The sequence below is a fragment of the Rhinatrema bivittatum genome, chromosome 1 (genome assembly GCF_901001135.1).
Source record: "Rhinatrema bivittatum chromosome 1, aRhiBiv1.1, whole genome shotgun sequence".
Taxonomy (NCBI): domain Eukaryota; kingdom Metazoa; phylum Chordata; class Amphibia; order Gymnophiona; family Rhinatrematidae; genus Rhinatrema; species Rhinatrema bivittatum.
In genome coordinates this window covers 414,866,882-414,888,761 of record NC_042615.1, presented here as the reverse complement: position 1 = coordinate 414,888,761, position 21,880 = coordinate 414,866,882, and the positions used below count along the sequence as shown (strand labels likewise).

The 21,880-nt window shown below is 44.0% G+C and overlaps 1 protein-coding gene across 1 annotated transcript in view; it reads left to right on the top strand.

Annotated features, from left to right (window-relative positions):
- DGKQ (diacylglycerol kinase theta) overlaps positions 1-21,880 on the top strand; it is a 513,416-nt gene that overhangs the window by 308,439 nt on the left and 183,097 nt on the right. Inside the window, exons 14-15 of the mRNA XM_029602759.1 lie at positions 4,526-4,564; positions 15,586-15,701. Coding sequence (XP_029458619.1) covers positions 4,526-4,564; positions 15,586-15,701 — 155 coding nt within the window. The remainder of the gene's footprint in view (positions 1-4,525; positions 4,565-15,585; positions 15,702-21,880) is intronic.

The window sequence follows — 21,880 nt, the reverse complement described above, 5'->3', positions numbered from 1 at the left end:
GCACCGAGGCAGGCGTGATGTCAGCATGAGGGAACGCCCTCAAGGTTTGCGCCAAGGGTGGCATAAAGACGTGGGGTGCGCGCGCGCACCCTAGTAGGTACTTGGCAGGAGCAATGGCGGGAGGCTGCACCATAGCCGTTTCGGGGACGCCGGAGAGGTCGGCTTGTAGACACTACTGTAGCCATCTTACCCAGGTAAGACAGGGCAAAGCCATCTAGCGCCGACGGACGTAACAGCTATCAACAGTTATTCTTGCCTGCGGGATCCTCCTCTGTGAGGAGTATTTCAGTCCATCTGCTGGGCTATCATGCTTTTTATCCTTTTGTCATGTCCATGGCTGAGGGAGTTGGGGGCTGAGTACTCTGTAAAAGAGGCACTGTCCTCTGCTTGCGGTAGCGTGCAAGCTATTCTTCCGCCTTTTTTCAGGATCACCCTATCTGCGGACAGAAAACTCCTGGGTCATGCAACATTATCCATTGCTGGACCACGTGCTCCCTTAGGAGAGGAAGTATATGCACTCATGGCTGGAGTACTGATACCTCAGCCGGGTGCTTGGTACTCTGTTCTGAGATCGCCCTGGGCCTGCCGTGATGCCCTTCAAGTTTCTGGGCTGATAATGAAATCATGTTCTACCAGGGTTTGCGCATGCGACTCCCCAGCTTCCCATCTTCTAATGGAGCCTTCGGAAATTCTCCCCTGGGGCAATCGCTCTCAGTTTCTGCTATTTCAAGAAGATTGAGGGCTCCATCTTAGTGGGTTACTCCCTGCTGGTTTTGGCAGTGAATTGATTGCTGAGGTTGATAGACAACCAGGTGACTTGTACTTGCCCCGGCAGTCCACCAGTACTTGCCCCGGCAGTCCACCAGTCCACCTACTCCTTCCAGACCAGATTGGATTCTCGGGGGGGAGAGGAGATAAAGCTAAGGCACCCGTGGTATATCTCTGTATACCTGCAGGGAAGGATACACCACGTTTTTCCATTTATTTTCGCCATTCTCTGGCCAATACTGCCTTAGTTTTTCTCCTTCTCTAAGTTGCCCAAAGAACCTCCCTGCTCCTGTTGTGATCCTGTGAATAGAAGAACCTATTCTGACAGGTGCTCTTGAGTGAGCTTCAGGCCTATCTTTTCTCCCTGCTCGGGAGTTTTGGGCTACAGGTCTGTTTTGGGGATTGTCCCTCATTCCCTGAAATCCTTGATGCTGTCCTGCATGGTCAGCTAGATTTGATGCTTTGGCACACAGTGTCTGTCCCTGGCCTTGACGTGGTTTGCTGCTTGTTCTTCCAACTGTTGCTTGGGTTTCTTCTGCCCATTCAGTCTACCAGCCGAACCTGGGCACTTTTCTCCAGATACATTCAATCCTCTGGATGTCAGTGGACTACAGTTTCTTTCTGGAGGGCTCTCGGCCCCAGTTTATTTTTCGGTTGTTTTTTCACACCAAAGGAGACTGCGGTTTTCATCCAAGAGTCTCTCTTGTTTACATCTCTGGGTCATTCCTGTATCCAGGAGGCTCTAGATCCGCTATTTTTGTTGGGGTTTCCTTATCAGGAACCCTGCTGTACTGTTTTCTGTGATGCGGAGTTTGCTTCTGCTTGCACTCACATCACTTTTCTGCCTCAGGCATCCCTGCTATGCATGAGGATTTGTGTCTCACTCTTTTCTATGGCTTTTTTTGTATAACCCAACTCTTCTCCAGCTTGCACTCCTGGTGGGTCGGCTGCCTATCAGGCAAAGGAGGGAGGTAGTGCTTCAGCACTGTGCGGTTTCCCATTTTCTCCTGCTCGGACAGCCGAGAGCTAGGGATTCACCCATGTGTGAGGACTACCATACTGCTTGTCCTAGGAAAAAGCAGAGTTGCTTACCTGTAACAGATGTTCTCCTAGGACAGCAGGATGGTAGACCTTGCAATACCCTCCCGCCTCCCCTGGGCGTTGGCTTCTCCATGTTTTAACTTAATCATGGACTGAGGGACTCTGCCTAGGGGGCAGGGTGATGACTACAGCTGCACATGTTCAGTAGGGCATGCTGAAAACTCTAGATTCTTTGAGATCAATGTTCCGTGCCGGGCTCCATCCGATGATGTCACATGTGTGAGGACTCCACAACACAATGTAGGAGCAAAGAACTGCACTCCAATATAATCAGTACCAACATCCAGGGAGATGCAGAAGATTTAATAAGTCCCCGTAGCTTCAAATCAATTTCATGAAAAGAAATCTTTTTATTTTTCAGCGGCAACTCTGTTACTTGAAATAGCACAATTATTTGAAACAGGGTCCCCCGACACGGACCTGTGTTTTGCCAAACCCGGCAGCGTCGGGAGGGACAGACAATTTTAATGTGGAGTTCATCAACTATAACATAAAGAAATAAATAATGAAAATGGGGACCAATACAATGCATCGAGAACCATAAACAGAACTTTAAAATATAAAACATGCCTTTTCAATTTATGCTTACATTAGATTCACAAGAAGAGCAGGCAGTGCGGACAGACCACAGCATTTAAAGAGGCCAAAAGATCAACCAATCATACCACACCAGCATCGCATACAATCACCAGTAGGAGAGCAGAGATATAGAAAGTAATCGCTAACTAGAAACAAAGCGGGGAAATAGATTAGGAAAAACAAGTCAAAAATATATTACAGAAAAATATAAAGGAAACTGTTTCTGAGAAAATAAGTTAGAACATAAATATTACTTTAAAATTATTAAAGGGCATACCTTATAAACATTATATTAACACTTGATTCGCGCAGAGAGCCGACAGTACCAGCAGAACTCAGCATTTAAAGGGGCCAAAAAATGGCGCCAAAAAATTAACCTGTGGTCTGTCCGCACTGCCTGCTCTTCTTGTGAATCTAATGTAAGCATAAATTGAAAAGGCATGTTTTATATTTTAAAATTCTGTTTATGTTCTCGATCCATTGTATTGGTCCCCATTTTCATTGTTATTTATTTCTTTATGTTATAGTTGATGAACTCCACATTAAAATTGTCTGTCCCTCCCGACGCAGCCGGGTTTGGCGAAACACGGGTCCGTGTCGGGGGACCCTGTTTCAAATAATTATGCTATTTCAAGAAAAATAAAAAGATTTCTTTTCATGAAATTGATTTGAAGCTACGGGGACTTATTAAATCTTCTGCATCTCCCTGGATGTGGTACATGTGTGAGGACTAACATTCTGCTGTCCTAGGAGAACACCTGTTACAGGTAAGCAACTTTGCTGTCTTCTTTACATGCTTCTGTTGACTAGTTGTGCTGTTTTGACATGATGCTAATGATCTTAATAATCACATTTAAAGGTATTATTTCTGTTTGGGGCAGGCAGCTGCAGATTTCTATATTCAAGAGGAAAAATAATTCAAATAGACCCCTCCTATATCAATATCTTAAAACAATATCATGGTCTACTAAATTTAAAACAACAAAAGAAAGATTGAGTAACATTAGTAATGAGTCTTCCTTCTTATCCATATCAATTTTTAGATTTCCATTTTTCCATTTCATAAAATTTATTAATCGCCTAACACAAAGTAGGCCTAGGTGATGAACAAAAATACATACATAGTAAAATCAATAATAAACATACACTTCAGACAAAAATTTTTGTTTCCCAGAAACTGGAGAAAAGTACTACCAAATACTAGTATCTATATCCCTAGATCAAGTTATTTATTAGTCAGTTGACATTAACGAGAACTCATAGCAATTACTCTACTCACATTATTCTCATTTTTCTAATAACCACGTTCTCACATTCTTTTCTCTGATAACTGAATTACACATACTTCAGGCTGTTACATATTATAAGCATGATGGAGTAAAAACTCTTTAAATTCTAATTTAAATCTTTTAACATCATCCAAAGACCTCAATTCCACGGGAATGAGATTCCACTGCGTTGGAGCTGCTATGGAAAAAGAGGTCTCCCTCGTACTAAACAAGTGAGCATGTCGAACTGAAGGGATCTCTAAAAGATTCAATTGAGAAGATCTCAAACATCTTACAGGTTTATAAATCCGTAATAATGCATTAAGCCAGTATGAAGAATCTGAGGCAAGAAGCTTATAGACTATCATGCCAATTTTAAACACAATCCGCTCAGTAACTGGCAGCCAATTAAGCCTACATAAAGTAGGAGTGATCCGCTCGAAACGCTTAGAATGAGAAACTAACCTGGCAGCTGAATTTAATAAAAGCTGTATTGAATGAATCAAACCTTTAGGTAAACCAATATAAAGACTATTGCAATAGTCGATATGCGGGAATATGATCGCCCGTACCACTGTCAAGAAATCACTGTCATAAAGTAACCAATCAAAGCTACCAGAGATGTTTCTGTGCAAAAACAGTATCTAAATTCTGATTAAGTATTAACGTCCTATAAGACAATTTATTGTAATCTTAATAGTTTTAATGACAGTTTTCTTTTCAGTTTTGTATAGAAGATTTGGCAGTAACAAATTAGAATCTTTTCAGGATTGCATATCTCTTAAACCATTTTTGTTTCTTTCTTGCAGCTAATTTAGTATCCATAAGTCATGTTTATTCATCACAGGGTAAGTGTTATCATATTGAGTTTCATTGGATCAGTACAGCTTATTATCAGATATGCTGAAAAGATAAATGCACGTCGTCTTATTTTTAGATTTAATTAAAGACCTGCTAACCCGCTTGTCTGCAGTCATATGTGTTTTAAAAAGCAGTAAGAACGTAATTAAATCCGTATCTGACATACTTATCATTTTCTAAATTGTATGCTAGTTTGTAACATACAGCTCAAATAACCTGGAAAGAAATATTTGGTTTGCTTGTAATAATACATATCTCACATCAATAAAAATACAACAAATTGAGAGTTTTTGAAGAATAAGTTCTGAGTCGGGGTATGGGAACTGGATTCAAACAGCAACCAACGAGAGCCCTGACTTTTATGGTCTGGGAAACATATAAGCATGGGGTAACCTACACTGCACAGCACAAACTACCATAAGCTATCTGGGCAAGCTGGATGGACCATTTGGTCCTTTTCTGCCTTCATTTCTAAGTTTCTGTGTTTCTATGTAAAATCCTTCTATAAAATGCCTGTTTTATAAATAAAGGCACTTTCTGTAAGTCTTTTCATGAAAATTGGGATACTAAATTATGGCAAATCAAAGGTTCCTAAGTTTTTGTTCAGTTGCTCATTCAAAAACTAAGGTTGAATTTTTGTCTGGATTCAGAATTAGTGTTTAATTAATCAGTGTTTCTGTTGGGGTCCAGATGAACTAATTAATCAGTGTTTCTGTTGGGGTCCAGATGAACTACCTCAAGGTAAAAGGCAGAGTCTTTGTTGTTAATCTCTGATCCCCTCTGACCACTGGATCCTCAATTTTATCAGAGCAAGCTACATATGTTGATTTTCATATTAGCTACTGGAATGGTAGTGCAGGTCCTTTCAGTATCATAAAGTCATTTTGCTATTAGATGCAACTGCTATCAAACTTGTATCACCTTAGGAAAGAAGTCTTAGGATGGTTACATTAGGCACAATCTTCCTTTCATAAATCATAATTCATCTTCATTTGGGCACCAGCAGGTGGAGATATAGAACGACGTCCCTCTCATATAGCTCATCTCAGATATCAGCCAGCCAATATTCCTGTCTCCAGCAGGTGGTGGACATGCATCTTTGCTTGTGGACTTCATCCCGCTAGGATTGAACAGGTTGTCCTGACCTTCTATGGTGAGAACATTAGCTCCCTTCTTCAGATGAGTGTCTAATATTTCAGGACAGGAGTGCGGTGAAGGCTGGTGCCCCAGCCCTCCTCCTGACAGAGGGAATGTTCCTGTAGTGAGAATGCAGTAGGGTAAGGCAGCCTTGGGCTCAGCCCTGTTAATTTGTCTCCCTACCTCTCATGTCTGTTTTGTCCTCCTCTCCTCTTCCTGCTTCCTGCCCCGGTTTGTCCTCAGGTGTTAGGCTGCCTTACCCGGTTTTCAACACAGCATATAAAGTTAAAAGAAAAAAAAGAAGAAACAACCCTAAGGAGAGGAAATCTACTCCCCGGTTTTCTTCAGTGAAGAGGCAATTTTGGAGTACTTGGAGGTTTCACTGTTTGAGAGGTTTGAGTAATTAGAGGTCCTGTTCCTTTGCCAGGTCTCAGTCCTTAAGGGCATAGAAGCCAGGTAAAGATGGTGTCTCTGGTTCCGGAGCTCCTCTATCCTTCCATTGAAGTTTTGGGGGTCCATCCTCTGGCAGCCACTTGTTTCAATCTTATCATAGGTGGACCCACATCACTTCCGACCAGTGGGTCTTGGAAGTGGTGTGCGATGAGTACGCACTGAAGCTTATCCATCCTCTCTCAGATGCTTTTATGGTTTTCCCTTGGCATTGCACAGAAAAGTGAGCAGTGGTTCAGGCCACGTTGCAGAGGCTGCTCGCTCTGAAGGCCATGGTTCCAATTCCAAAGGAACAGAAGGCACAGGCCGTTATTCTATTTATTTCATGGTTCCCAAGAAGGTGAGCTCCTTTCAACCCATTCTAGATCTAAAGGGAGTCAGTTGAGCCCTTCGGATTACCCAATTTTGAATGGAAACCTTAGTGTCAGTCATCATTGCGATAAAGAGGGGAGAATTTCTTACTTCCCTAGACCTCTCAAAAGTGTACCTACACATTCCAATTCGCAAACAGCATCAGCATTACTTGCACTTTGTGGTTTTAAGCTACCATTACCAGTTTCAGGAATTGCCTTTTGGCTTGGCTACGGCACCCAGGACGTTTTCAAAGAAGATGGTGATGGTAGCTGCGGCTCTCTGCAAGGAGGGAATTCTGGTTCATTCATATTTGGACAACTGGCTAATCCAAGTCAAGTTGGATGTGGAGAGTCGGGAGGTATCGAGCAGGGTGATTAATTTACTACAGCACCTGGGATGGATAGTGAATTTGGCCAAGAGCAACCTGCAGCCTTCTTAGGTTCTGGAGTATCTGGGTGTCTGGTTCGATACAGCTCAGGGCAAGATGTTTCTTCCAGAGGCCAGCATTCAGAAGATCTGAGGTTAAGTCCGAGCTCTGAGATTGGTGGTCTGGCCATTGGTATAGTCGTACCTACATACACTGGGATCAATGATCATGATAATAGAGGTGGTTCCTTGGGCACGCACGCATATGCATCTTCTGCAGAGGTCCCTTCTGGCCTGCTGGAATCTTCAGTCTGCTGCTGGCCTACTGGAATCCCTTCTGCCGCTGGAAGTGAGACAATAGTTGCTCTGGTGGTAACCCAGGACCATCTGGAGAAAAGAATGGAGTTGGAGACTCCCAACTAGTTGGTGGTTACTACAGATGCGAGTCTACAGGGTTGGGGAGCTCATTGTCAGGAGCTAGTAGCAAGGAGCAGTGGGCTCCCAAAGAGGCATCTTGGTCTATCAACCAGCTGGAAGCCTGAGCAATTCAGCAAGCCTTGCTGCATTTTGAGGCCTGGTTAAAAGAAAAAGCAGTGAAAGTAATGTTGGACAACGAGACAGTGATGGCCTACATAAATCATCAATGGGGCACTCGAAGTTGGCAAGTCTCTCAGGAAATGGATTTTCTTCTTCCATAGGCAGAACAGCATTTGCTAGCATTTGTTACGTGAGCGGCCTCGAAAGGCCTTGCATTCTGTTACGTGACGGGTGTTTAGTATGCCCATGGGCCTCAGCCCGACCCCAGACGAATCCAGGACCGAACCGAGGGTTGACAGCGTGTTCCAGCATGGCTGACGGTCTTATCCTCTGCCAGGCCTGCAAGCTCCCAAGGCCAACAGGATGATGTTGGAATGTGAATGGTCCTCCGACCATTCCGAGCCCTTTCGGACCTGCCGCTTGGATCGGCATGGAGCAGCAGGCCTGGCCTGAGGTCAAGGACAGACGGGCCTTGACACGAAGACATGACACCAAGGTCGATGCTACGGCATCGCAGACGAAGACATGACACCAAGGCTGATGCGGACAGCATCACAGACGAGGGTTAAAGCGAAGACATGACACCATTGCTGATGCAACGGCATCAGAGACAAGGAACTTGACAAAGTCCAGATGAGACGAGAAGCTGGGAAGGAAGACATTGGCACTGTCTCTCAGGGCGTCCTACACAGCCCACCTTCACGGATGGACCCAATGGGCTGGTCACGGACCACCCTGTCCCACTGCTCGCCCTACACAGCCCGAGGAGGCTGGTCACGGACCATGCTGAGAATGGGACGAGCGCAGGGAAGAATCCAGTCGAAATGGGGCTCCGACGACGAAGCCAGATGTCACCCGAAGCACTACAGAGGCTGGCAGGACATGACGGCTCAGGAGCACAGGACACTAGTCCACTGCCAGCATCTCCCATGATGAAGCTGCGTCAGCCGGAGATCCACGGCCGGCAGAACAGAAGGCTCCGGAGCAAGCACGAACACCAAGGAGGGCTAGGACATCAGGAAGCGAGACATCAGGAGCTGAAACACCAGGACACCTGGACGGGAACCGCAGGCAATGAAGACATGATTCAAGACACAGACGAGACGAGGAGCTCCACGAAGAAGACAAAGGCCTGTCGGAGTGCTGGACAGCAGGAGCTTCCAGAGATGAAGTAACTCTGATGCAAAGCAAGGCTGACTGGAAGTTGAAGTCCTTTTATAGGGCTGCAGACAGGCGACTCCCTAGGAGGAGTTTGGAAGGCACACACCTAGCTGGCCCTATAAATACAGAAGAGTGCTGCAGGCCGGCCCCTAGGGAGAAGGGCGTGGCTCAAACCAGGAAGTCCATGCAACACAAGCAGCCTCAGGCAGGTTCCAAGAACATTGAGGCTTCCCTGGATAGTTTGTAGGCGAGACCCCGGCTTCGGAGTGGCCTCCAGGAAGAGGTAAGGAGCTTCCCGTAGCACCGCTACAGGAGGGTTCATAACAGCATTATCGGCTTCTCATATAGCAGGGGTCGACAACATGCATGTGGATTATCTCAGTCGTCATGAGTTGGATTCAGAAGAATGGGAATTAGTTCCTGAAGTGTTTTGACTCATTATGGAGTGATGGGCTTGGCCCTTTATGGATCTGATGGTGAGTCGCAATAACACGAAAGTTGATCGCTTTTACAGTTGGGCCCGGGATTTTCTAGCACTCAGAATGGATATGTTGGTTCAGTCTGGGCCACCAGGCAAGTTGCTCTATACGTTTCTGCCTTAGCCCATGATCAGTCGGTTAATATAGAAGATAGTGCGCATCCAGGCTTAGTGCTCGTGGTGGCCCCAGATTGGCCGCGCAGGACATGGTACATGGATCTCCATCGTCTGCTGGTGGAAGATCCCAAGGCAGCTCCCTCTGCTCAGGGGTCTTCTGCGGCAGGGTAGGGTATTTCACCACAATCTGGATCAGTTTTGTCTTACGGTTTGGCCCTGTCTTACGGTTTGGTCTGAATAAAGGTTTGGCCTGGAACATGCTCAAGGTGCAGGTGGCTGCCATAGTGTGTTATTGGGGATGCATACAGTGGAGGCTCCTTTCTTCACATCTAGACATGTCTAGATTTCTGAAGGATGTGAAGCACTCTAGATCCCTCTTGCATTTCCCAATGCCTTTGTTGGATTTTAATCTGTTTCTCTCCTTTTTGGTAGGTCTCTGCGGGGTATTTCCTTGTGGTTGTTGACCCTAAAGACAGAGTTTCTGGTCACTATTTGTTTGGCAAGACGGATTTCAGAGTTACAGGTCTTGTCATGTAGAGAACCCTTTTTAGTTACTATGCCAGATAGGGTATAGTTAAGGACAGTACCTGCCTTTCTTCTGAAGGTGGTTTCTGATTTCCATTTGACTCCGTCAGTGTTTCTGCCATCCTTAAATAGGGATTTGGATGGGCGAGGATTCAGGAAATTGTGACCATTGGATGTGTGGCAGCATTTGTTGCGTTATCTGGAGGTCTCCAATGTCTTTCGTAAAACGGATCAGCTCTTTCTCCTTCACCGAGAAATGAAGAAGGGGTGGTGGCCTCTCAAGCCATGGTGGTTCAATGGATTAAGGAAGTGGTGAAAGCGGCCTGTGTGGATGCCGGGAAACTTCTTCTGAAGCAGATAAGAGCGCATTTGGTCTGAGTGCAGGTGGTTTCCTGGGCGGAATTGCGTTTGCTTTCTCTAGTGGAGAACTGTAGAGCGGCATCATGGTCTTCTTTGCATACAATTGCCAGATACTATCAGTTAGATTTGGCTGCACTTGAGGATTCAGCCTTTGCTAAGGAGGTGCTTCTTGGGCCTTAGGCAGCCTCCCGCCCTTCTGGAGAGTAGCTTTGGTCATCCCACTAGTTTGGACTGACTTGCCCGAATGAAGAGGAAGGTGAAATTACTTCTTACCTGATATTTTCCTTTCCTCGAAGTACGGCAAACCAGTCCATCATCCCACCCTGGGCTGCCTTGAGACAATAGACTTTCTTCTGATGTGTGGGATCCTTATTAACGAATGTATTGTATGGCGAGGCTCTCGGATGCACATGGAATTGTGCTGTACCTGGTGAGTTTCGTTGTACGATATTTGTTTTAAAGTTTTCCTATGAGACTGTGCGAAGTCCAGTGTTTCCATGTTGTTTAAAAAAAATAACAGATTAAAGAATTGAATAATTATATAATGAAAGAATGTTCTGTTTTGAATAATGAATATTGAAGGGTGCAATAACATTTAGGTGGTTTAGTGTCCATAGTTGGCTTTTGAAGAAAAATACTGGCTGGCTGATGTCTGTGGTGAGCAAGTTGTTGCTCTCCGTCTCTACCTGCTGCTTGGAGACACAACCCGCTGGTGTGGACTGACTTGCCTTATTTCGAAGAAAGGTAATTATCAGGTAAAAAGTAAATTCATCATACTAGCTATGTATTCTGCATCTTAAGAAGGCAGACACGCATGGAACTTCATCACAACCACAGTCTGCATCTCAGAATTGCAGAAGGGACACATCATTTACAGTACCATCTTTTGCATTTTGAATTGACATTGGTACTATGAGTGTTCAGCAGAAAAGAAGAAACAATTTAATATCTTAAGAATTCATTAAAGCCTCTAGTGGCCTACCAACAAAAATCCGAGGGCCAAACAAAAGCATACTAGAACTAAAAGCATTGATATCTGGCAAACCGCTTGTTAAAGGCTTATAGCAGCATACTCTCTTACCATATTCCCAGCCTCCATCTGCCACTCTTGAGCACCTTACTCCCTCTCCCCCACCCCTGATAAGTAATCTAGAAAATTTGATAGCCAAGCCAAGGAGACAGGTTTCATTATAAGAACAAACACAAGCTGAACTAACTTGACATACTGCCAAATTTAAAATAAACATTTTTCAATGTTTTTGTCTCTGGTTTGATTGGTCCTTTCTTTCTGCTTGTTTCTTCTGTTTTTAATCTTCTCTACATGAGTTCCACCTATTTTCTCATCTTTTTTTCTTTCTAAAAAAAGTATTTATTTATTTTCATCTTCAGCAATATCTACCTGGCTTCTATTTTGACCTCTTTATTTTTCTTTATCTCTGCATGCCTGTCTCTATTAGCTGCCTGGTTGTTCCCCTTTCACCCTCTCCTTCACCCAGTCTGTCACATTCTCTACCATCAGTTTTTTCTTCTCAGACCCTTTTCTTTTCCACCCTTATGTTTCTTTCTTCCTCCTTCATAATTTCCTATCACAGCCCTCTCCACTGGATGTGCTCCTCTACATGTAGTTTCATACCATTCCATCTTCACCTCTCTTCATTTTCCTTCATTTTTTTGTTCTCCTTATCATTCTCACCACCTCATGTTATTTATCACTTCCACCATTATTCCTCTGCTCTCAGGTTGCTTTTTTTCTTGATTTTTTTTCCATTGACAATTTCTACCATCAGAGCCAGGATTACCCCATACCACAGTGTACATGTTGCGATTGGCGATCTGCCCTGCGGACCACAAATATTAACTCCAACCCCGACCAGCTGCCAGATATCCCATTGCAGGGGCAGACCCCCTGTCACAGTCCCAGCAGGCTGCCTTACTACAAAGGCTCAACACATGGGGGAGATGCTGACGCACTCCAGAGCTGCCTCTAGGCACACGTGTGCCCTAATGCCAGTAATTTATAGGGCCCATGACGAGAAATTTCCTGCTATGTCCTCTGATGACATCAGCCTCCCTGGGTATAAAGGCTGGCTTATTCTGCATTCAGACACCTCGGCAATAAGTAGCCTTCTTGTGCGTGTGCTTTTTCCATGGTGTTCCAAGTTTCTGACTTCTGCTCTTGATTCCTGTTCGTGCTTTCTGTTCCTATATCTCGTCCCTGATTCCGTGGCTGTTGGTTCATCTTGAGTTCTTGTCTTTGTGGTCAGTCCCTCCTCGTCTGTTGTCAGCGTCCCCTACTCCTGTGGACCTTCATTCTCCTCTTCGTTCCTTGCTTCTTTGCACTGGACTTCTGGCTTAACTCTTGGACTGGACCCTGACACTGATTGAACTTCACCTGCCTTGACCACAGCCTGGACTTCGAAACTGATTGAATTCCGCCTGCCTCTGACCATAGCCTGTTTCCTTTCCTGTTGTCTGCCGCCTGCCCGGATCATTGTTTGACCTGATTTTGCTTCCTACTCTCTACTGGCCTGCAATGCTTTCATTGTTCAAATCTTCACCTAAATCTAGGCAGCCCTGGCATCTGAGGGTTCAACCTAGGAGGAATGTGTGCTGGTATTGATGAAGCTCTAGTTGGGCCTCTTCTTCAGCCAGCTCTTCAGGCCATTCCGGGTTTGGCCAACAATATACAGGAACAACAGCACATCCTCGAGGTTTTGGCAGCCTCCATAGAACATCTCAACACACAACTGGATTCCATGGCAACCTCTGCTGCCCAATGCCACCTGTGGCTGTTCCTCCTGCTCCGCGGCAATGAGTCATCCAAGGATTCTCTTTCCTGCTCCTCCTCGATACGCTGGGGACCCAAAAAAGTGTCCGGGATTTATCATTCAGTGCTATATGCAGTTCTTCCTCCAATCGGCACTGTTTTCTGACGTCTCGGTCAAGACGATATTCATCCTCTCCCTTCTTGATGGCAAGGCCTTAGCATGGGCTTCACCACTGTGGGAACGGACTAACCCAATCCTCCGTGATCTCAAGCAATTTGTCTCAGATTTTGAAACCATTTTTGACAAACCTGATTGCCTGGCGACATCAGTTCTCCTCCATCTCCATCGAGAAAACTGGCCTCTCTTAGACTATGCAATAGAGTTCCAGACCTTGGCCACCAAATTCAACTGGGGAGAGGCCTGCTTACTCACCCTCTTCCTTGAGGGGTTGTCATTCTAAATAAAAGAAGAACTGGTGGCTTTCGAACTCTGAGTCCTTGGATGCTCTCATTGACCTGGCGAGCAGAATTGATCTCCATCTCCAGGAATGGATCAGGGAGCTTTGACCATCTTGAAGGGGTCTTCCGTGGCCCTCTGTTCCCAGCAGCCACCATCTCCGCCACCTCGCGCCCTCCTCCAGTGGCTTGTGCCGAAGAACCTATGCAACTGGGGCGAAGCTGCCTTACTCCGGAAGAGCACCTTAGGCATCACCAGTCTGGATTATGCCTCTACTGTGGCGGCTCAGGGCATTGTATAGCCTAGTGCCCAATCAGGCTGAGAAACACTTGAGTCTAGAGTCTGGTGGCGGGGGGGGGCTGACCTTAGGCTTCAACACTCTGGCTCTTCTACTGACCCTTCCTGCCACAATCTCCACAAGCGATCAAAACTTTACCACCTTGGCTCTGGTGGATACCGGAGCTGCAGGAAACCTCTTCTGGAAGAATTTGGTGGACCATCTTCACTTACCGACAGTCTCCTGCAAGGTCCCACTAATCATTTCCTCCATCCATGCAGACCCGTTATCTGAGAGGATTACCCTCACCACAGCTCCGGTAACCTTACAAATTGGCACTCTCCATGCCGAGCACAACACATTCTAGGTTATCACATGTATATTATATTGTATGTATATGGTGACAGTAATTTATGAAGTAAAAAATCACAAAAATAAAAGAACTAAAGGCTGAGGTAAAACAAAGTTGAGTTAGTCACAGTGTTGAATGTTGTTGTCTAGATGTGTCACTGTTAGGCCATTATTATGAAAATTGTAATGAAGCACAAAGTCTTGAAATTCCTGGCCCTCTTCCCCCACATATACAAGTTGAAGGGACTTAATGATCCCAATCACCCGAAAACACACAGTGATGCACTCTTGCTTAGCTGATAGAAAAAAGAATTCCTCTCTTGGTTAACGAATCACAATAAAGTTAGTAGACCAAAACATTAACATCCAAAATATTCTAATTTTAGTAAGTCATTTCTTCACTGAAATCCCAATCTCTTATCTAATATTTTTAACTTATTTGTTGAATACTTCACAGACCATCATAACACCCCACGGTATGTAGGCATTACTGCTCCAATTTTAACCGCTATGGGGTCATCTTTAATTATTGGTCCAAAAACAGCCCATGCATCTGAATTTACTTATTTTTATATTTTTCACTTTTTCTTATTAGAAAACCGTTTTCTTTTAGCTATTTAGCTATGAAAAGATACATCCCTTTTCGGCGAATATTCAAAGTCCAAGTCCAGAGTTTAGTCCGACATGATCACGTTTCGCATTCCGCTTCATCAGGAACAATATAATCAGGAAAAATATAAAAATAAGTAAATTTAGATGCATGGACTGTTTTTGGACCAATGATTAAAGAAGACCCCATAGTTAAAATTGGAGCAGTAATGCCTACATACCGCGGGGTGTTATAATGGTATTCAACAAAAAAGATATGTTAAAAATATTAGATAAGAGATTGGGATTTCGGTGAAGAAATGACTTACTAAAATTAGAATATTTTGGATGTTAATGTTTTGGTCTAATAGCTTAGCTGATGCCATTTATATGTTGCTAGGAGTGGGATGGAAGGAAGAATTGCTCTCATCTGCCCCCATTGTCCTTGCCCCATGTACTAAGGGATTTTACCCTGTGGGGAGAGAGGAGTTCTTTTGAGGCATGGGTTCCTTGAGCTTGCTGCTGGAGGAGAGAGGAGCAGGGAGGAAGGGGACTGCTGGGATGCTGAATTGGTGCCCGCTGTATTCTGTGTGTTGGAGGCAGAATCAAATGTTAGGGATGCCAAGCTTGGTTTGCCACACATGTTGGGGAGGGGACAAATGTTGGGACCGCTTAAGCCCATGACTTCCTGCATGTTGGGGAAGGGTTCAGATGTAGAAGCTGTTGAGCCCTCTCTGTTGCATTTGTTGGGTCACTGAGCCCCCATCATTGCACATGTTGAGGGATGGGAGGGGGGAGCTGAGCCCCCTTGTCCCTTTATCTTGTGTGTGTGTGTGCAGGAACATCAGCATACTTCACCAATTTAGGCGTTTTATTGAAAATTTACTTTGGCATAATCTGGCTCATAATTTCACATGGGATGGCCATTTGAGTTCTACATAACTGAATAGCTCTGTATTGTACTGTATGTAATCTAAAGTTTAAATAGAATTCATTTCTTGCTTTATTATTGGTCTGTTTTGCATTTATGATTAATAATGTATGATTTGCTTACTAAAATAACCATTTAAACTCTTTTTTCAGGTGCAGTTGCGCTTGGAATTTCATGTTTCTCTGAAGCCGAAAGGATATATGCACTTTTAAAAGATACACAAGTTAATAACAAGCAGCTTATTGGTATTGTGATACCTAAAATTATGGTAAGAGAGATTTTAAAGTTATGCAGATTATCTCAGTAGATCAACCATGCTCAATTGCAGTACAAAAGTAAAGGATTCATTCTAAGGATAATTTTCAGAGGAATTTACGTAGCTAGCTATAGAGTTACCTGGGTAAATTCCTGCAGGTGACAACTGTTCTCCCCTCAGCAGCTAAAAATATGCATGCACTATAATGGCACAGATGCTTCTGGTGCAGGAAGAGAGGATATATTTTGGAGCTGGTGGCAAAGTCGCTAGAGGGAAAATACATGTGAGGATTTGATTTTCAAAATCCCCACATATTACTTTTCCCAGTAAACCTACTCCGTACAGATAGCAGGTACAAAACCTGTGGGTAGTTTTATGCACTGCTGGGAGTTTCCCTTTGGAAATTAGCATGTAGGTCCATAGATCCAAAAATCCTTTGGCCCTGCAAACCACCCAGCCTAATGAAATCACCCTATTTTCTTTTTCAATGGTGAGAGAATGTAAATGTTGACAGTGGCTACTGAAAGTCTACAACCCCTAGAACATTTTTCACATATTGCTAAGCAAAGGTGAACCGGTGCTAGCAGCTGGATTCCTGGGGTGAGTAGCCTGGGCATGGGCCTACCGTGGCCGGGATGCATAACATGTAAATTTTTACAGCTATATTCGAATGATTGCATTTCTACAGTTCATAGACTGATAAATGATTTAATGGTATCAACATACTGTCTTTTTAGTGCCTGGAATACTCGGTACATTTTGCCTGGTGGAAAGTCCGGGTTCCCCACCAGTGGTAGACAATAAGACTTTCCCCAGTTCAAGCATAAAAGATTCCTAAGGAATATCCACCCGTTTTTACAGTATTAACAATTAGGGATTGCATAATATGAGCTGGCAAAGACTCATTCTTGGCATGTATAATATAATGTAAACTGTAAGGTTCAACAGAAATTCCCTCTAGTTTGGTAATTAAATTCCATGAGCCATCAATCAACCATTCTTTCAATAATTTGAGGCTACATGCTATGTTACAATAAGTTTGAGAATCCCAAACCCCCTTCATCTCTAGGAATCATTAACTTGTGCATGGTTAATATTGCTCTCTTTGTTTTCCAAATAAAATTGGAACATAGTTTTTGTATTAGATGAATATCCATTTTAAGGAGCACAAGTGGAATCATTTGTAAGATATCTAAAATCTTTGGAATCAGAATCCTTTTGATCAATGCTTATATGACCTGACATAGATAACGGAAATTGCATCAACCACTCAGTTTCCTTCTGGTATGTTGCAATTGTACCATTCTTTAGGGTTGCTATGTATTTTGATCTCCGAATATTTTATGGTTTCCCTGGCCTATAACAAGGGAAAGCCTGACCAATATTCCTTTACATGCCCAGTCTTGTCCATGGCTTCTGATTTAGTTAAGTTTAATTTCAGCCCAGAAAAGCCTCCAAACACAGTTATAGTTATAGTTTCCAAAACTAATGGAAGGGTCATATGAGTGTCATCCAAATATCAGCAAAACTTCTTCTGACCAATTTATACTCCTCTAATAGCCTGATCTTGTTTTCTTTTCATAGTAAGGGATTCCAAAGTAACATTAAAAAGAAGTGGTGACAAAGGGCACCCTTGTTTCATACCCCTGCCTAATTTAAAGGTTTCAGAGATAGTGCTGTTGATACAAATATATGCCTTTGGACTACTATATAATAACTGTATTGCCTTCTGAATTATCCCGAGAAGCGAAACACTTTGTAACCCTCCTATGCCACCCTATCAAAAGCTTTCTCAGCGTCAAAACCTCCAAGGGTGCTCAATTTATTTATAAGTTGCCTACGTGGAATCATGTCACATGCCTTATTGAAATCCAAGTACACTACATCTAGGGCTCTCCCCTGATCCAAATCTCTTGTCATCCTATCAAAGAAATTGATTAGATTCATCTGACAAGATCTACCTCTGGCAAAACCATGCTGCCTCTGATTATGCAATCCATTGGATTCTAGAAACTGCAATCATTTGCTCACCATAGAGGTCACAATTAACTAATCTGTATTTCCCAGCCTCCTTCTCAGTTTCACATTTGTGAATAGGGACCACATCCTCCTATCTCCAATACTCCAGAAATACTCCCGATTCTAAAGAAGTATTGAAAAGCTCAGCCAGCAGAGCTGCCAGGACTTGTTTTAAGTCTAGCCTCTGATGTTTTCCATCTGGTTCCATCACTTTATGTATAAGTTTAGTTAGCTCCTCACAACCACACTTTTCTGAAAATTGATTGAAGTTTCCCTCGCTATATTCCTCCCCTTTACTTCTGAGTCTCACAATGCCTCCTTTGCACTTCCTTTTGTCACTAACATATCTAAAATTACTCTTACTGTATTTGCTATTTTTTCTTCTATTTGATTCTTTTCATTCCTGAATACTTTCTCAGCTTCTCTTAGCTTTTCCAGATAGTCTCACCTGTCTTCCACGTTCTGTGATCTCTTGTAGTTTATGAATGCTAACCTTTGTTTCCCATACATTTTCAGCTGCTGCTTCAGAAAACCATAGTGGCCTCTTTTTCCTCTTTGCTTCATTTACTTTCCTAATGAAAAGGTTAGTTGCTCTTATAATATATCCTTTTAGCTGGATGTGAAAATCTAGGGGAAGTAGAAGAGCAGTGAGCAAAACTGACGACTCCTTGAGGTACTCCCCCATTTTAACATAGTTTTCCTGAAGTCTAGAACACTCACCTTTGCATGAATTTTCATCTCCTGTAGTCTATACTAATCCATACCATCCAGTGATCATTGGATCTCAGATGATCATCCACTATAACATTAGAAATACTGTCCCCATTGGTAAGTACAATATCACCCCATCCCCTGTGGGTTCCATTACAAGTTGATAGAACAGTTGTTCATGCAGCGAATCCAGGATCTCTCTGCTTCTAGAAGAAACTACAGCCAGGATGTCTTAATCAACATCCAGCAGATTGTGATTACCTAACAATAACACCTCCCATTACATAATTTTGTGAATATTCTGCATTTTATTTCTTTATTTATTTATTTATTTATTTATTTAAAAGTTTTTATATACCGCACTAGGGGTAGGTATCTATCCATCTTAGCGGTTTACATCATAAAACACACATAATATTTGACATACAGTAAAATACTATAAAATTACAAAGTTTACATTCATTTACAACTGTATATTCCGTAATGCTTAAGGGTTTGAAAACAGAGTTGTTATGTTCATTTTGTTATGTTATAGGCACAGGTGAATAAGTAAGTTTTCAGAGCTTACTTATTCTGCATTCAATGTCCATCCAAATCGTTCTGCTTGTAATTGAGGTCTGTATTCTAACACTTGTTTTTCTAGATGGAATTATATTTTCTGAGTTATTATTCATAATTCCAAATGTGTAATTTAAGTAAGGAACTCAGAATACTAGTTTGTACTAGAGATTTGGGGGTGCTTAGAATCTATAGCACAGTTGGAGGTAGCCTGAAACCAGCTGGAGCCAGTTTTTGCAAGCACATGTTATAAATGGCTGTTGTTTGAGCAATATACCTCAGTTCTGCTTCTGCTATAGCATAAAGTCTAAAATTCTGTTAGTAATCTCAGCTGTTTAGATACCCACTCTCCCCATTGTTACCCATACATAATGTCATTGAAGAAGAAAGTAAAAACTTTGATATCGGTGTTATCATCCATCTGTGGACCAATGACATCAATAGAAATAGTATCCATGAAGTACAAAAAGATTTCCAAAATTTAGGAAAACTGAAAATGGACAAGGTCATGGGGCCAGATGAGATACATCTTAGGATACTGAGAGAGCTCAGAGATATGCTGGCGGGCCCGCTGAAGGACCTATTCAATAGATCCCTGGAAATGGGAGTGGTGGCGCAGATTTGGAGAAGAACCGTAGTGGTCCCGCTTCACAGGAGTGGTAGCAGAGAGGAGGCTGGAAACTATAGGCCGATTAGCCTCACCTCGGTGGTGGGTAAATTAATGGAGAGACTGCTGAAGGAAAGGATAGTGAACTATCTACAATCTAGTGGGTTGCTGGACCTGAGGCAGCATGGATTCACCAGGGTAAGGTTCTGTCAGACAAATCTGATTTTTTTGATTAGGTGCTAGAGAATTGGATTGAGAAAGAGCGCTCAATGTGATCTGCTTGGATTTCAGCAAAGCTTTTGATATAAACCACATAGGAGGCTTGTGATTAAAATGTGAAGCTTGGGAGAGAGCACCAAGGTGATGGCATGAATTACAAACTGGTTGACTGATAAGAGACAGCATGTAATGGTAAATGGAATCTACTCTGAAGAGAGAATTGTGTTAAGTGGAGTTCCACAGGAATCGTCATTGGGACCAGTTCTGTTTGGTATGTTTATGAGCACCACTGAAGAAAGGATAGAAGGTAAAGGTTCTCTATTTGTGGATGATACTAGGATCTGCAACAGAGTGGACACATCTGAAGGAGTAGAGAGAATGAAAAGAGATTTAAAAAAAGCTTGAAGAGTGGTCAAAGATTTGGCAGCTGGGATATAGTGCCAAGAAGTGCAGAGTCATGCAAGTGGGGTGTGGTAATCCAAAAGAATTGTTTGTGATGGGGATGAAAGACTGATGTTCATGGACCAAGAGAGGGATCTTGGGGTAATAGTGTCTGGAGATGACAAAACAGTTTAACAAGGTGATAGCTAAAACCAGAAGAATGCTGGGCTACATAGAGGAATAACAAGTAATAAAAAGGAGGTGATAATACCTTTGTACAGGTCTTTTGTGAGACTTCACTTGGAGAACTATGTTCAGTTCTGGAGATGGTATCTCAAAAGGGGTAGAAACAGGATGAGATCATGGACCCAGGTCTTCTGGATATACATCCTTTAAAGTGGTTCATCTTGATGAGACCCATGAACGGGCTTTCTCCACCACTGGACCAAACCTCTGGAACGCTCTCCCCGTGCATGTAAGGAACTTGAAAGACCTAACCTTTATCTTCCTTTGACTGATAGCCTTACTACAGTGAATGCACTGAGCAAAATGCAGGTCCTCCATGTCATGCTTGGTTCTCTACCTCCGGTACTCTCGTGGCGGTGGCCAGTTGCTGCTGCCTCGTTCCTCCTGGCATCCTGCACTCCACATGGCAGCTGACTGATCCTGGAACTCTCTGTCTGCCCTTTAAAGGGGCAATGGTGGGAACTCCTGGCTCGTCCCAGGCTTCACCTCCAGCCACCACTAGCCGACTTGGCAACGAGTTCCTTGGTTCCTTTTCGTGCCAGTTCCTGTTCCACGGACCAGTTGTTTCCTGCCTTTGGATCTCTGCACTTCTCCTTCTCCTGCCTCAGTGCTTCCTGCTCCGCGGGCCCTGGCTCAGCGCTACTTCACCTGGACTCTCAGCACTTCCCGCTCCGTGGGCCCTGGCTCAGCACTTCTTCACCCGGACTCTCTCTCAGCACTTCCCACTCCGTGGGCCCTGGCTCAGCGCTTCTTCACCTGGACTTTCTCTTAGCGCTTCCCGCTCCTCGGGGCCAGGCTCAGCGCTACTTTAGTCGTGAGTCCCTTCCGCAGTGCCCTCTGCACTTTGGGACCCCCACGACACTCCTCCTTGTGGACTTTGCTACAGTGCCTGTTCTCATCAAGACTTGGTTCAACGCAGTACTCCACCAGACTGAGTCTCTGTGCCCCGCTCCTTGGGGCACTCCCCTGAACTTCCACTTTCCAGACACCAGCTACAGCGGGTTCCCCGCTCTAGCCCTTATTCAGCAAACTATAGTTCGTGTCTCTGTACCTGCACCTCCTCATCTCGAGGCCACTCCCACGTGGTCCTGCTCTATTCCCTTCAGAGCTGCAGTGGCCTTGCACTCCTTGAGACTCTTTCTCCTCCTCCCTCCGAGAGTGCACCTGTCTAGAACTGTGCCTAACCTCTCTTGACACTCTCTGCACCCACTCGCGTACCCTCTCCGGGACCAGCTCCTAAGTCCTGCCTGCCCCGTCACCCAAGGGCTCAACCTGCAGGGAACAAGGGTCGGTACAGGCGAAGTTCCAGCTTGCCTCTGTTCCCGACCAGCCTCGCCTCCCAACGGTAGGGGCCTGTGGGGCCCAACCCTTCAGGTAGCAACAACCCCCACCTCGGGCCAAGGGTCCAAAATTCCTAACAGTATGTGAGAGCATGTGTAGGAGTGTATAA